The 14,155-nt window shown below is 60.2% G+C and overlaps 1 protein-coding gene across 1 annotated transcript in view; it reads left to right on the top strand.

The window, feature by feature from the left end:
* Positions 1–13,930, top strand: part of TBC1D22A (TBC1 domain family member 22A) — a 326,227-nt gene extending 312,297 nt beyond the window's left edge. Inside the window, exon 13 of the mRNA XM_060113299.1 lies at positions 13,377–13,930. Coding sequence (XP_059969282.1) covers positions 13,377–13,505 — 129 coding nt within the window. The 3' untranslated portion in view covers positions 13,506–13,930. The remainder of the gene's footprint in view (positions 1–13,376) is intronic.
* Positions 13,931–14,155: the final 225 nt, after the last annotated feature.

Genomic DNA, 14,155 nt, shown 5'->3' with positions numbered 1-14,155 from the left:
TGTTTTGTTTACTTTTTTATCTGTCCATCCTCCTACCTGCCCCTGAATCCATCCACCCATTTATCCACTCACCCACTGATCCATCCATCCATCCATCCATCCACACATCTATCCATCCATCCACCCATCCATCCATCCATCCACCCGCCCATCCATCCATCCACCCATCCACCCATCCATCCATCCATCCATCCACCCGCCCATCCATCCATCCATCCATCCACCCGCCCATCCATCCATCCATCCACCCGCCCATCCATCCATCCATCCATCTATCCATCTATCCACCTGCCCATCCATCCATCCATTCATCCATCCATCCATCCATCCATCCATCCATCCATCCATCCATCCACCTGCTCATCCATCCATCCATCCACCCATCCATCCATCTACCCATCCATCCATCCATCCATCCATCCATCCATCCATCCACCTGCCCATCCATCCACCCATCCATCTATCCATCTATCCACCTGCCCATCCATCCATCCATTCATCCATCCATCCATCCATCCATCCATCCATCCATCCACCTACCTGCTCATCCATCCATCCATCCACCCATCCATCCATCTACCCATCCATCCATCCATCCATCCATCCATCCATCCACCTGCCCATCCATCCACCCATCCATCCATCCATCCATCCATCCATCCATCCATCCACCGGCTCATCCACCCACCCATCCATCCATCCATCTACCCATCCATCCATCCATCCATCCATCCATCCATCCACCCATCCATCCATCCACCCGCCCATCCATCCATCCATCTATCCATCCACCCACTCATTGATCCATCCATCCACCCACCTAATGATCCATCCATCCACCCGCCCATCCACCCACCCATCCATCCATCCATCCATCCATCCATCCATCCATCCACCTGCCCATCCATCCACCCGCCCATCCATCCATCCACCCACCCATCCATCCATCCATCCATCCATCCATCCATCCATCCATCCATCCACCCACCCATCCATCCATCCATCCATCCATCCACCCACATACCCTCCATTCAACCTTTACTTGGACACATGCCCTGCTGCTCTCAGTTGAGCATGGTGAAGTTCTGGAGGCCTGCTGGGCCTGGTCTGTCCGAGCCTTTGCCCTCAAGGAACTGAGTTATATGGTAAAATCATATAAAGGCTCTGAGGGTGACCACGCTATGGAGACATCATAAGGAACCACACACCTCCCCAGAATGTGGCTCTGGAGAGAGAACACCCGAACTGAAGCCTTGGCCTCCGGGAGGGCCTCTCCTGGAAATTCTGCCTCTGTCTCCTGGGGAGGGGGCCATGCCAGTGGATCAGGACCTGGGAGCCAACCCTTTCCTCACCCCCAGTCCCAGCTTCAGCCCAGCAGTGTCCCTTCTGTCGCTGAGACCCTTGGTGGAGCAGATGACGGTAGGGGGCGGAGGAGAATCTCCTCTTTAAACACCTTTCTGAATTGATGAAGACTGAAGAGAGGGCCTCCCTGGTGGCGCAGTGGTTGAGAGTCCGCCTGCCGATGCAGGGGATACGGGTTCGTGCCCTGGTCTGGGAGGATCCCATATGCCGCGGAGCGGCTGGGCCCGTGAGCCATGGCCGCTGGGCCTGCGCATCCGGAGCCTGTGCTCCGCAACGGGAGAGGCCGCAACAGTGAGAGGCCCGCATACCGCAAAAAGAAAAAAAAAAAAAAAAAAAAAAAAGACTGAAGAGACACTTTTGCCCCTAAAAGTCCGTAAATCTCAGGTCCAGAGTACTTGACGGTGACCCTTTAACATTCCTGAAAACAAAAGGAAAGTGTCCTAATGCCAGGCGATTTACAGCCCGGGTCTTACAGGAATCAGGAGGTAAAAGCCCTGCCGTGCAGCTAGTTCATTAGTTTTGAACAGTTTCCAGGAAGAAGCTTGCATTTTAAACCTCACCGTTGGGGCAGTTGTCCTGTAGCTCAGTGGACGGTGTCCCCCTGGAGGGATGTTTACGCAGCGCCCAGTGTCTGGGAAGCAGGGGCTTGAATCACAGAGCCAGGCCTGGGGAGCCTGGGGTCCCTTCCCTGCCGCCCTGTCCGCAGGGTCCCCTTGGCCCCACGTGCTCTCCGCTGTGCGTTCTGGACCTGCACATGCAGGAAGGGCCCTGGCTGGAGGAACCTGCTCAGGGCTCAGTCCCTGGGGCCTGGCAGAGACCAGGGAGGAGGCATGGGGGCCTCGGCATCCAGGAGACACGGGAGAGCCTCGCAGCTCACTGCCCCGACGCGTCCTCCTCCTTTCACGTGTGTCCTGCTCCACGGCCTCCCCTGGCCTCCTGCCAGAGTCAGCCCTTTAGTCGGAGGTTTCCGAGGCCCTTGCCCCATCGCTCCTGGTCAGGCCAGATGCCCCTGGACGGAGGGTCTCAGGGCATCTTGTACTTGGAGGGATGGGAGGTGCAAACCTTTCGCCAACACCCAGGGTAAGGGTGTTCTAAAATATCGCTGCCTTTGGCTTCTTTCGTAGAAAAAGAGCCCAAACCACCCAAATCCCCATCCCTCCCCCTCCCTGCAACCTTCCTGAGCCGGAGCTTCTGTCTCTTTTTGTAGGTCAGAGCCTTGCACCAGGGCTGCCAGAGGCCCTCGGTGGAGCTGCACATTGTAAGTGAGCTGTAAGGGGACATTTGTGACCCCAGAGTTCCTCTCCCGGAGTTTGTCTACTCATCCTAGAAGGTTCTTTCCCCTTCTCCCGAGGGGAAAAGGCCCTTTCGCCTGCAGCATAAAGGCAAGCGGGGGGTGAAGGGTGGAGTAAGGCAGCTTCTGCTCACCCAGGGCCCACCAGCCCCACCTTCCAGGCACCGCTGGGGGGCTCAGGAGGTGATGGCAGCCGGGAGGGGCCCCCAGGAAGGTGAGCCGCAGGTGCAGGGGAGCCTCGTGCCCGCTGGCCAGTGCCCCTCCTCGGGACCTCCTTCTTGGTCCCGTGGACGTGGCCCGACTGGCACACGGGCCCCTACACGCTCAGCTCCTGCTCTGGACTCTGGAGCGCACGGGTGTTGCTGTCAGCCAGGTCACTGCAGGGGGACGCGTGCAGGTGCCCAGACACGACTTCAGTGGCTGAGATCCCGGGCCTTGCAGTCAGGCAGACGGAGCGTTTGGTGCAGCCGAAGCCGTGCTGTGTAGACGGGGGCTGTAAGGGAACTGCGGGGGAAGGGGCGCGGACGTTGTAGGTGCACGCCAGCCGTGGGCTCTGTGCTTTTGCCTCGTTCTCCCAGCAGCACCACGAGGTCAGTGCTGTTGTCGTCCCATCTACAGCTGGGGCGGGTGAGGCACCCAGCTCACCCTCTAACGAGGGCAGCGCTGGCAGTTGGCACGGGCGGCCTGGCCCCAGAGCCTCCACTCACGCCCCCTGCCGAAGGGCGGCTCGGGCGGGCTGGGGAGGTGTGGTCCCTCTGCCGAGGGGCCAGCGTCGTCACCGACGCCACCAGATGACTGCTGGGCCCTTCACACGGGGCCTGAGCCGGGGAGCTGGGGGACATCTAGCAGGGAGGCCCTCACCTACCCCAGGTCGCTGTGAATTCACCTGTTCAAAGTTTCAAAAGTCTATAAACGTCTCAGCAAGTTATTGGGTTGTTGGCAAACTGATTCTAAAGCTTATAGGAAGGAGGCAAAAGACCCAGATGGCCCAGACAATACTGGCAAAGAGCAGAGATGGAGGATGACGCTGCCCAGCATCCAGATGGACCGCGAGGCTGCAGACATCAAGATGTTACGCGACGTAAGTTCGTGTGCCTGACGCGCAGTGAGGCCAGACACACCGAGACGTCGGTGTTTGGAGTGAAGAAAGGTTTATTACAGGGCCATACAACGAAAGCGGGTGGCTCCTGCTCAAAAAAAATCCAAAAACCCAAACTCCCCAAAGGGTTTCAGCAAAGCGTGTTCAAAGGCCAGGTGAGGGAGGGTGTGGTCGCAGGGTGTGGGGCAAAAGAAGAGACACGTAGACCACTGGAACGTAACAGAGAGCCTGGAAATAGGCCCCGTAAACGTAGTCAGCAGGCCTCTGACGAGGGGGCAAAGGCAGCACAACCGAGCAGAGTTGGCCTCTTAGCACGTGGTGCTGGAACAGCTGGCTGTCCCCGTGCGGAAAACTGAGTCCAGACTCAGACCTGCCACCTTCGCTAGATGAACCCAGCGTGGATCACAGACCCACATGTGAGACGCAGAACTTACGAAGCTGCTGGAAGTCGACCTAGGAGACGGCCTGGGTGGCCGTGGGCACGGTGATGCCTTTTTAGCTACAACACCAAAGACGCGATCCTGGTAAGCTGGACTTACTCAAATGAAATCTGCTCTGTGAAGGACAGTGTCAAGGGCGTGAGAAGACAGAGCACAGAGTGAGGGGAAATATTTGCAGAACATGTCTGGCAAAGGGCTGTTATCCATGTAAAATGCCCCCTTTCATGCCTCCAGGCTCCTCCCAGGAGCCCACCAGGAGGGTCTGAGTGGCTTTGAGTCCACTTGCCACCCTCAAGAGGCGATTGTATGCACGCGTGGTGCTCTCATGCCCCCGTGGTCCTGGGCGCTCTCCCCACATCTCACAGGGTGGCCCCAGCACGCACTGGCATGAAAGCGGGCCTTGCGGGCTGAGCCACCCTGCGCATTTTCCCTCCCGGGCAGCGGGAAAATCAATGTGAGAACATACTTGAGCAGCTCGGGAAATTTAATCAGTTTTACAATGTGTATGACAAAGAAAATATCATTTTGCTGGTGAGTCTGTGAAACCAGCTCTGCTGCAAGTCGATACTACCAGCGGTCCGGATGCAGCCTCTGCGAGTGTGGCTCACTGTCGTGGAACATCCTGGTTCCGTGGGTCCAGCCGTGGCCCTGCTGGCGGCCTCTCTCCCCGGTGAAAATCTCATGTCTCAGCTGTCATCTGGGCTGAGAGCCTTCCTGGGGACTGGGGGAGTTCACCGAGGTGTTGTGCCCGGAGGTCTTGGTGGTCCCCGGTGGCCTTCCTGGAAGACCCCCACCTCCCTGGGGTTGAGGAGGACCCTGAGCTCATGGGAGCCATAAGGCCACCATGTGGTGGCTTTCCCAGTGGTCTGTCTCTCTGAGCTCAGCCACTTGCAAAAGGAAAGAGCAGTGTCTCCACTGGCCAGCCCCAGGGCTCCTGGATCCCCTGGCTGTTTCGGGGCAGGCTGAAGAGTGGTCGGGGCCCCAAGCGTCCCCATCAGGCTGGCCCTGAGGCAGTCCACCTCGTGGGACCCTGTTGTCCCCTGTCCCAAAGTCAGCCCCGACTGGCCGGGTGGCCTTTTCCTGTCTCCTCAGGCATCTGCCTGTTGTGACTGCGTGCCGGCCGCTGTGGAGGGCGCCCTGCTCCAGAACCCAGGGCTCTGTTATCTGCCTCTGAGGAGTGCGGGATTCACCATCTGTAGACCGTGGAGATAAATGTCTCCTTTAGGCCCTTTCTCGGGAAGGAAGATGCCCCTCCTCCCCCAGGGGCCCTGGGCCGGCCCGCAGCACATCTCGGCGCTCAGTTCCGGTGGCCAGGGATGGGCTCTCAGAGTGCACATGGGACCTGACTGTCGTGGGACGCGCCAGGGGACACCCTTGGAGGAGGAGCTGAATGTTGGTGTCTCTCAAGGGGAGAGCGGCCTGGGTGGGCTTGGAGCCTACCAGAGCCAAGCCGCAAGGACCCTAGCCTGCGGGTCTGGGCTGTAGGGCCAGCACCAGCGCCAGCTGTTCAGTGGCTTGTGGAGAGCAGGGTCGCTGGGGGACGGTTTTCCTTTTCAAGACGAAGCCGGTGTTGCGGCCGTGCTGGTGATGGATTTGGGGGTGGGCTGGGAAGCCAGGGGGCCCCGTGGTCATCCACCAAAGGGTGGTGGTGGGCTGGGCTAGGTTGCGAGCGAGGCAGGGTGGGAGGGCCTGGGGAGCCAGGGTGGGCTGGACCTGGGAGGGAGGGCTCGGTCCTGGGAGCAGGGGTCTTACTGCTGTGGCGAGGGCACCGTGTGTGCGGGCTGCGTGCTCCTGTCTGTGGAGGGAGGGGGAGGGAGGGGACATGTTTAGTTTGGGAGCCCTTACGTGGTCGTGTGATGGCGAGCGGCGTACAAGTGCAGAGGGGTGCAGGCAGCCACAGGACATGCAAGGACGGGGTTCAGGGACAGCTGGGGGTGGGGACACGGGTGCGGGTGACCCTTGCTCCAGGGAGGGTGGCCCCCGGCCCTGAGAGGACCGGCAGGGGGAGGGTTCACCAAGGAGACGGGCAGGGTGGCCGGGGGGATGGGCGGTGAACTGCAGGCAAGGTGGGGCAAGGGGGTTTCAGGAAAGGGGGTCAATAGGGAGGACCGGCACTGGGGGACACTGGACATGGGGAGAGGGCCACATGTGGGGAGCCACATTGGCTGGCACTGCTGGGCTGACGCCGTCCCTGCCCCAGAGCCTGGCAGGGTAGCGCCTGGGGACGTGGGAGGCTGTGGGAGCTGCTGTGCAGGCAGCAACCCTAGGGCTGGGGGGCGGGTTCAGACGGCAGCCCGCAGCAGTCTCCCCCACCCGCCTCCTTCCCGTGACCCCCTCCTCTGATTTCTTGGGGGGTAACAGCTGGCGCCACCTCCAGGCCCCCGAGCCTTCTGCATGGCACCTTCCCTCTGCACGTTTGGAAGGGGCGCCTCTGCTGCGTGTAGATAAACACGGGCCTGGGGCCTCCCCCCATGTAAGTGGGCATCCTTCCCGACCAGACGTTCTCGAGGGTCCTTCATGGACAGCATCTCCATCTCTCATCACACCCCGTCTGCGACCAGCCGCCCAGCCCTCCAGCCCACGAAGCGGAGAGGTCCCTGCAGGATGGAGCCGGCTGTAACTGCCGTGCCAGGATTTTAAATATCCTCTGTGTGCTGATCAAACGCCTCTCAGCCGTGCGTATGAAACGCAGAGCTCGCTCGATTGGGGCGCTCATGTCAGGCTTGTGTTTTCAGTACCCAAAGGTGTTTTCTCTTTAGAATCCCTTTTTTGGCAAAGAAATATGAAATTAACTGCAAGGAAAACGCACCTCCCAGGGTCCTCAGAAGATCGCTGTCTGCAGTGTCACCTTCCATATCCTACCTTTTGGAGGGCTGTCACCAGCCAGTGGGTCAGCCTGGCAGCTGGCTGTCCATCCTAGCCGGCTGTCACCATCCTTCTATTTTTAGCTCTGGTTTGGTCCAGAACTTGACAAGATTTTCAAACTAATAACTGGATTGTCAAAGGAATCAGCTGTCACAGGACCATCTGGGAGGGAGGGGAGAGGGAGGGAGGCAGGAAGCAGCCCCAGGGGGCCCAGCACGGCCCTGATGGCCTCCAGCTGCCCAGCCCCTCCAGGAAGGCATTAGGACCCGAGCCTCCCCACCTCCGTGCCCCCTGAGACAGCAGGGGCTCTGTCTTCCTGGACGCCGGAGTCCGAATCTGGTGGGGACGCAGGATTGGACGTGGCGAGTCGGGCCCCCGAGCGAGCATCCGCCTGGGAGGAGCAGCGAGCCGGGCGGACTGACCTTTGCAGGGCCGCCTTCACGTCTGCGGAGCATCAGGTTGAGTTCTGTATTCTTTGATCTCCTGGCTAAAGGGCATCGAGTGTGATAGGTTAAAAATAAGGGAAATAGGGTGAACTTTTCATAGGTAATTTTCATACTAGGGCCTCTGGGGCCCTCCTGGGGCCGTGGCTGGTGCAGGAGGTGGGGTGTGCCAGTGGAGCGGGACAGGGCCTTTGGAGCATCACAGCCCTGCTCGCGCCCAGCATCCTCCTGCCCACCCAGGGGGCTTCCCGAGGTCTTATCCTCTGGTCAGCTCTCAGCTCTAGGAGGAGGGACCAGGTCAGAGCCTCGGCTGTCTGACCTCCAGCCCAGGGCTGCCGGGTCCCAAGGAGGCGTCCTTTAAGTGTTGGGGGGACAGCAGGGGGGCACATTTGAGGGGGGCAGTCCCCTCTGAGCACGTGGCCTCTCAGAGAGGCAGGGTCTTGCAGAGGTCAGGTTCAGGGCTCAGGAGGGTAGCCCTGAGGGAAGCAGCCCTCCCAGCGCCAGGCGTGAACTGAGTGGTCACTAAGATTCCTGGGTCCCAGATTCCTGTTTCCCAGGTGGGGCGTGTGGGAGCCCCGGGATTGGTAGTAGACACGGTGGGGAGGGGAGGGAGTCCCAGGATTGGTCATAGACACGGGGGTAGGGGAGCCCCGGGATTGGTCGGAAGGTCAGCATGTAGCCTGGTGCTTGGCGCAAAGTGAACTCTGGGCCCAGGGCAGCTCGTGGTTGACCACTGACTCGAGAGACGGCCCTGGGACCTTCTCTGAGTGGTGACCCCCGAGGTTCATGTTTGTCCTTGCCTGTAGCATGCCCTTCCTTGCCTGTAGCAGCCGTCGCCACGCAGGGGACAGAGCCTGGCCTGTTCCTGCAGACGCCGTCATGTGGCCCAGGGCAGGGTCCCGTCTCCCCACGCCGACAGGAAGGTCCTGGCCGAGGGAGCAGACGGTGAGCGGAGGCGCAGAAAGGAGAGAGCCGCGGGCTGGACGGTCACGTGTGACTCCAGGACCATGTGCCAGACGCACGCCAGCTTCCCGGCTTATGGTGCCGTGCCCGCCCTGTCCCCCACCCCCAGGGGTGCCCAGGGAGGCCTGGCCAGAGCCCCCGGACCATCAGAATTGCCCGGCAACCCGCTGCTGTCTGTGCTGCCCGCAGTCGCCGCAAACCCACTTAAGTGTAATTTAATCTCGGCTCCTTTTTTGCTTCCCTTTTATACGTGTACTGACCAAGAACAGGTATTTTATGTTGAATGTGGATTCAAGCCCCAGCAGCCCCTGCACAGGCAGGAATACAAATGACCTGGCCTTGCACCGGCTGCCGGGCACTGGGTTTGGGCCTGGACCGTGACCTTTGACCTTTGGAGCACGTGGTCCCTGGAGCCTCGCCCGGGTGGGCAGGGGGGTGGGAGTCTGGCCACGCGGGCCCAGACCAGCACATCCGCCCACAGGGCAGGCCTGGGCGCAGGTGCCATGCAGATTCCAGCCGCGGCTGCTTTGTGTGACCACCACTCTCGTCGTCTGAGGTCCTGGTAGCCGGGGCCACGGCCACACCACGATGAGGGTGGTGGCAGCCATGGAGGCAGTTCCCGTGTGCTGGGCGTCCTGCTGAGCTTGTGTGCACTGGGTCCTCAGGTCCTCAGCACAGCCCTGGCAGGAGCTGCCCGGCACCTCTGAGGCGGTGACGCCCCTGGGGCCTGCCGGGAGTCAGTGGGATGATGGTGACGTGGAGATGATGGACCACAGGGCCACTCCTGCACTGAGCATGGCTGAGTCACTGCCCCTTGGACCCTCCTGGCCTGGAGGTCACTCCTGTCACTGTCCCCGCCCGGCAGACGCAGCCTTGGCTTCCAGAGTTCCCGGCTGCCTGCACTCTCATGTTGCCCAGCCTGACGGGGACAGACCCGCCTGCTACACAGGCGCCGAGCCACCCAGGCCCTGGGCCAGACTTTCTGCTTCCTCCGCCTCCATCTCCTCGCCTGGAAGGCTGAGGATGTGGGAGAAATGCCCGAGGCCCCAGCCTTGCCCAACCCAGCCTGCGTGTCCCCACGGCGTCCCCAGGTGGCACCCACGGCCACCGTTCCGCGGCCGATCGGGGCTCCCAATGGCAGGTTTGCTGGCCGAGCTGCACAAATTGACTGTCGGAACGTGCTGGAGAAGTGAATTAAACCAATTAGGCCCGTCACCTGCCCGTGTCAGTGCAGGGGCTGCTGTTTCGTCTTCTCAGTTAAGGGGAGAAAGTAATCAGAGTTCGCATCTGGGCCTTCAGCCCCGTCACGATTAATTCACTCGTCTCTGCGCGTGGCCAGGCTGTAAACCCCTGGCCTCAGTGTGCTCTCCCACGTGCGCGGAGCCGGCCTTGACCTGGGAGCCTTGGGGTGAGTCCTGTGCCCGAGGGTCCGCAGAAGGGAGCGTGGTCGGCACCGTCGTGGCTGCTGTCCCGGCGCAGGGGGGCTGTACTGGGTGTAATCAGAGCAGCGCGGTCGGCTGGAGAGGAACGCCCGCCACGAGGGAGAGCTTCTGGGAGCCTCGCAGAACAGGGAAAACCAGTGAGATTAATATTTTATTTAACCCAGTACATCTATAACATTATCTTTCAACATGTGATCAATATTAAAGTTAAGAAACATTTCACAGACTTTTGTTCAGACCAAGTATCTGAGATCTGGAGTGTGATCTACCCACATCTCCACCGAGATCCCCATAGTGGGGGGACAGGCGGGGGGCCGCGTCAAGAGCCGCCAGCCAGTCACGCCTGGCCGGACCCCTGCGCAGAGCTGAGCGTTGTTCGCCTCCTAATCCTTTGTCTGGCCCCCGAGGGCAGAGCTGGCCATGTGATGGCGTGTGTGCCCTGACACAGAGGCAGGTGGAGTGAGGGAACCTTGCACCCAGAGCTGCTCTTCCTTAATCGACTGTTTGGGGCCGTTTTGATGACACGCAGTGCCTTTTGTACCAGACGCCAGAATTGGACGATCCAGTCCAAAGGCACTCCTTCAAGTCCCCTCAAAAGGGTCCCACGCGGCTCCCCGGTCGGGGTCCTAGCCACAGCCCGTGGGTGTTTCCTTCCTCGAGACGCCGGCGCTGCCTCCTCTGAGCTACTGTCCAGGGAAGATTCCATTTCATCTTGAGCTCATTTGCCAAACTCCCTGGCATTTCCCACGGATAGGAATTTATTTGGCATAAATGCCGCTACTGCTGCCGTGACGATCAATCACCACCGCGAACAGTGATCGAAGACTAGTTGAATAGTAGCAGCAGCAGGTGACACTTACCCTGTGCTTTTTATATTCTGGCACCGTTGGGAGCACTTTGCACAAATTAACAACCCAGAGAGGGAGGCGCGTTATTGTCCCCATTTACAGATGAGGAAACCGAGGCGCAGAGAGCCAGGAGACCGGCACGGCTGAATGGTGCAGGGCTGGATGTGAGCCCCACGTTCAGCATCCTTTACAAGTGTGCGTGCCTTTAGCTGACTGTGCCCTAGCGACTGTTCACAGGTTGGCACCACGTGCTGTGTGCTTCATGTCGGGGACACGGGGGCACGTGGACCTGTTGATGTCACCGAGGAGACAGATCACCCCATGACGTAGGTGAGGACACCAAGGATGTGCTTCCAGAGTTCTGTGGGGTCGTGATGGGGGTGTGCTGGGCTTGGAGCCGCCTCCTCTGTGTCTGGCTGTGTGGAGCCTTACTGCTGGGCTCACAGGAGCCTCTGCAGGGGGCCAACCAGACAGAGAACCTGGGGCCCTGAGAGGGGACCCCTGCCCACCTTCCTGGACGCCACTGTGTCACCATTTCGTCCTTCCTGGGAGGGACGAAAGAGATAGAGATAATCATACTTTGCAAATGGTAACGTAATTCCTGTCTCTGGAAAAATGAAACTCTTTGGCAAGAAGTCCCCAAAGCCGGAAGCATTTCGCTCTTTAACATTGGAAGACTCACCTCTTGGAACCTACCCAGAGGCGAAAGTCAGAGCGGGAAGGACTCTGTGGAAAAGATGTCCCCTGCAACAGCCCAGCTCAGGGCCCCGCCCTTCACCCTGCCCCCGGCTCCCCCCACTGCTATCACCCACAGGACGACGCCTGCAGGGCGACCTGTGGCCGGGGTGGTGTTGGTGGGGCCTCCGCAGGGGACTGCCTGGTAAAAGAGACCACCAGCCACGATCCACATGCTCGCGAGGTGACATCCAGAGTATCCAGAGGACAGTCAAATCGCTCGTCATACTGAGACCCTGGGCAACCTGAGATTCGGGGCCGCTGCCCTCTGCGGGGCCTTGTGCTGCGGGTCTCCAGACTGCGGGGTGACCGTGACCTTGCTGGGGGCTGAGAACAGCAGGCCTCCAGGCTGCACGGCAGGGACGGCACCATCGCTACGGTCCCTCCCGGCCACAGCGGACAGCACGTGCCAGCGTGGGAGGGCACGGTGACACAGGCCGATGGAGGGGGCGGGATGCCCCGGGCCATGGCTTTGTTGCTGTGGTGGCAACTCGTGGACATGGGAAGAAAAGAACCACGGGGACGCGACTTGTCTTTGATTCCTCACAGCCTCAGTGTTGTGAGCAAACCTTCTTTTAACTTTTATTCTGCAGACGTGGTCACAGCACTGTTTACAGAGAAGTTAAGATTAAAAATGGAATTGCCCTTGCGGGCTGCTGGACCGGGCCCTCCCTGCCACCGTCGCAGGGGATGGCGGGTCCCTTGGGGTGTGACCTAGTGATAGCATCGTGACCAATGGCCCTTTTCCCGAATGATGTGGCTAATAGATTTGCCGTGGCTCCCAGGTCGGAGGTGTTGCTGCCTAGCTCATAAATAAGACAGGCCTTTTAAAAAAAGAAATCTGCATTTAAGGGCATGTTCGGCTGTGTCCCCTGCCTCTCGTAAAGGTCACCCGGACAGATTTTTCCTTCTTTAACATTGCAGGCTGCGGACCACCGGGCATTTCTATTCTCTCTCCGTCCACTGAACCTGGGGGACTAAATTAGATTCTGAAATTGAGTGTGCAGTTGAGTTGCTGAGTTACCGCAATGGGAGGGTATTGCTTCTCACCTTGCAGGTAGCGAGGTCATGATAATATGAAGCGAAGTGGATTAAAAAGAAAACCAAAGGTATTTATTTACGACCTGCTCAGAATTGGACTGGCATCCGTGTAAGTTGCATCTAATGGTGAAAGACAGCAGATTGATGTTGATACGTCCCCGGGGACGTTCTGCCAGTGAAGTTTGCTCCATGAATTGAATTTAAAGGCCCCCAGAAAGTGTCCAAAATGCTAAAGGAAACGGGACTGAGGAAGGGAAAGCAGCAACAGGGAAGCCGCACTGGCGGAGAGTCCTGACGCGTGGCTCTCCACTGGGGAGTGGGGGGAGGGCCGTGCGCTGGGAGGGGCGTCGTGAGGACAGCAGGCCTGGTGCAGGCCCCCGCATCGCCCAGCGCCAGGCACTGGCAGCCCTGGTGGGAGCTGGGGCCCTCGTCTCGATGGGGAACCCGGGGCCCCGAGGTGGTCAGCGGCTGGTCCACCAGCCGGGAGGCAGCACAGCCAGCACCTGAGCCCAGGCCTGGCTTCTGGGTCTGAGCCCCGAGAGCCCCCGCCGCTGGGCATCCCCGCCCGGATGGCCCTGGGCCCCAGAGTGGCGGGAGGCCGGGGGCGTGCATGCGGCCCAGCTCCGCGTCCCAGCAGGCCTGGGAGCCTCCCGGGGGATGTCCTCCTGGCTGCAGGGCGTGGGGCGCTCGGGCTCAAGCTGGGAGGGGACACGATTCTCAGGGGCTAGGCGGCCCCCCCGGCTCACCCCGCCGTGGGCCTGTGCGTTTCCTCAGGGCCCCCCCCGTGGAGCCTCTCCGCGGCACAGCTGGCCGCCCCGTCTGACCCAGCCTGTCTCTCTCCCCCCAGGAGCTGCTGCTCTTCCTCCAGAACCTGCCCACAGCCCACTGGGGCGACGAAGACGTCAGCCTGCTGCTGGCCGAGGCTTACCGCCTCAAGTTTGTCTTCGCGGACGCCCCCAATCACTACAAGAAATGAGCCCGGGCCCACCGCCGTGGCCTCCCCCGCCTGGGGCAGCACACCCCGCTGCCGGCCGGCTGAAGGCCACGGCCAAGGAGAGGCCTTGCTGGAGCGGCTGGCCGGGACGTGGTCCAGGGCCTGGCGAGGGCCGGGCGGCCTCTGTTTTCTGAGATACCAAAGAGAGCCAGGGAGGGTCCCGGCCACGCGGGGCCAGAGAGGGGCTGGGCGTTCCCCTCTCCCGACCCTGGAGCATCCTTGCCAAATGCCCACCTCACGGAGCCCCCAGCCGGGGCGGCCTGAGAGGCAGACCCTCTCCGAGTGGCCTGCTGTCTGGGTGCCGGGGGCAGAGGGAGGTGGCAGCCATCTCCTTACCTACTTGGAAATGTAAAAATTCTATTCTGTTGAGTGAAAAAGAATAAAACGTAGACAAAGTCTTAGTGAAACGTTGCACTAACCTCTGAAATCTCTGTGCTCTCCCAGGCCTCTGACAGCCAGCCGGATTTCTGTAACTTCGTCACTTTAACTTTGCCGCGTACTTGCTCCCTTGGCTTAAACGTGGCTGGAAGGCAGACGGCGAGCCTGGGGAGCCTCTGGCTGCAGCAGCTGGGAGCAGAGCGCGGCCTCTAGAAATTGCCTTACTTTCCATCTATGACCTCTGGAAACAGAGA

Source organism: Mesoplodon densirostris, chromosome 11 (genome assembly GCF_025265405.1).
Source record: "Mesoplodon densirostris isolate mMesDen1 chromosome 11, mMesDen1 primary haplotype, whole genome shotgun sequence".
NCBI lineage: Eukaryota > Metazoa > Chordata > Mammalia > Artiodactyla > Ziphiidae > Mesoplodon > Mesoplodon densirostris.
The sequence above is the reverse complement of the archived record's forward strand: the minus strand, read 5'-3'. Positions and strand labels throughout refer to the sequence as shown.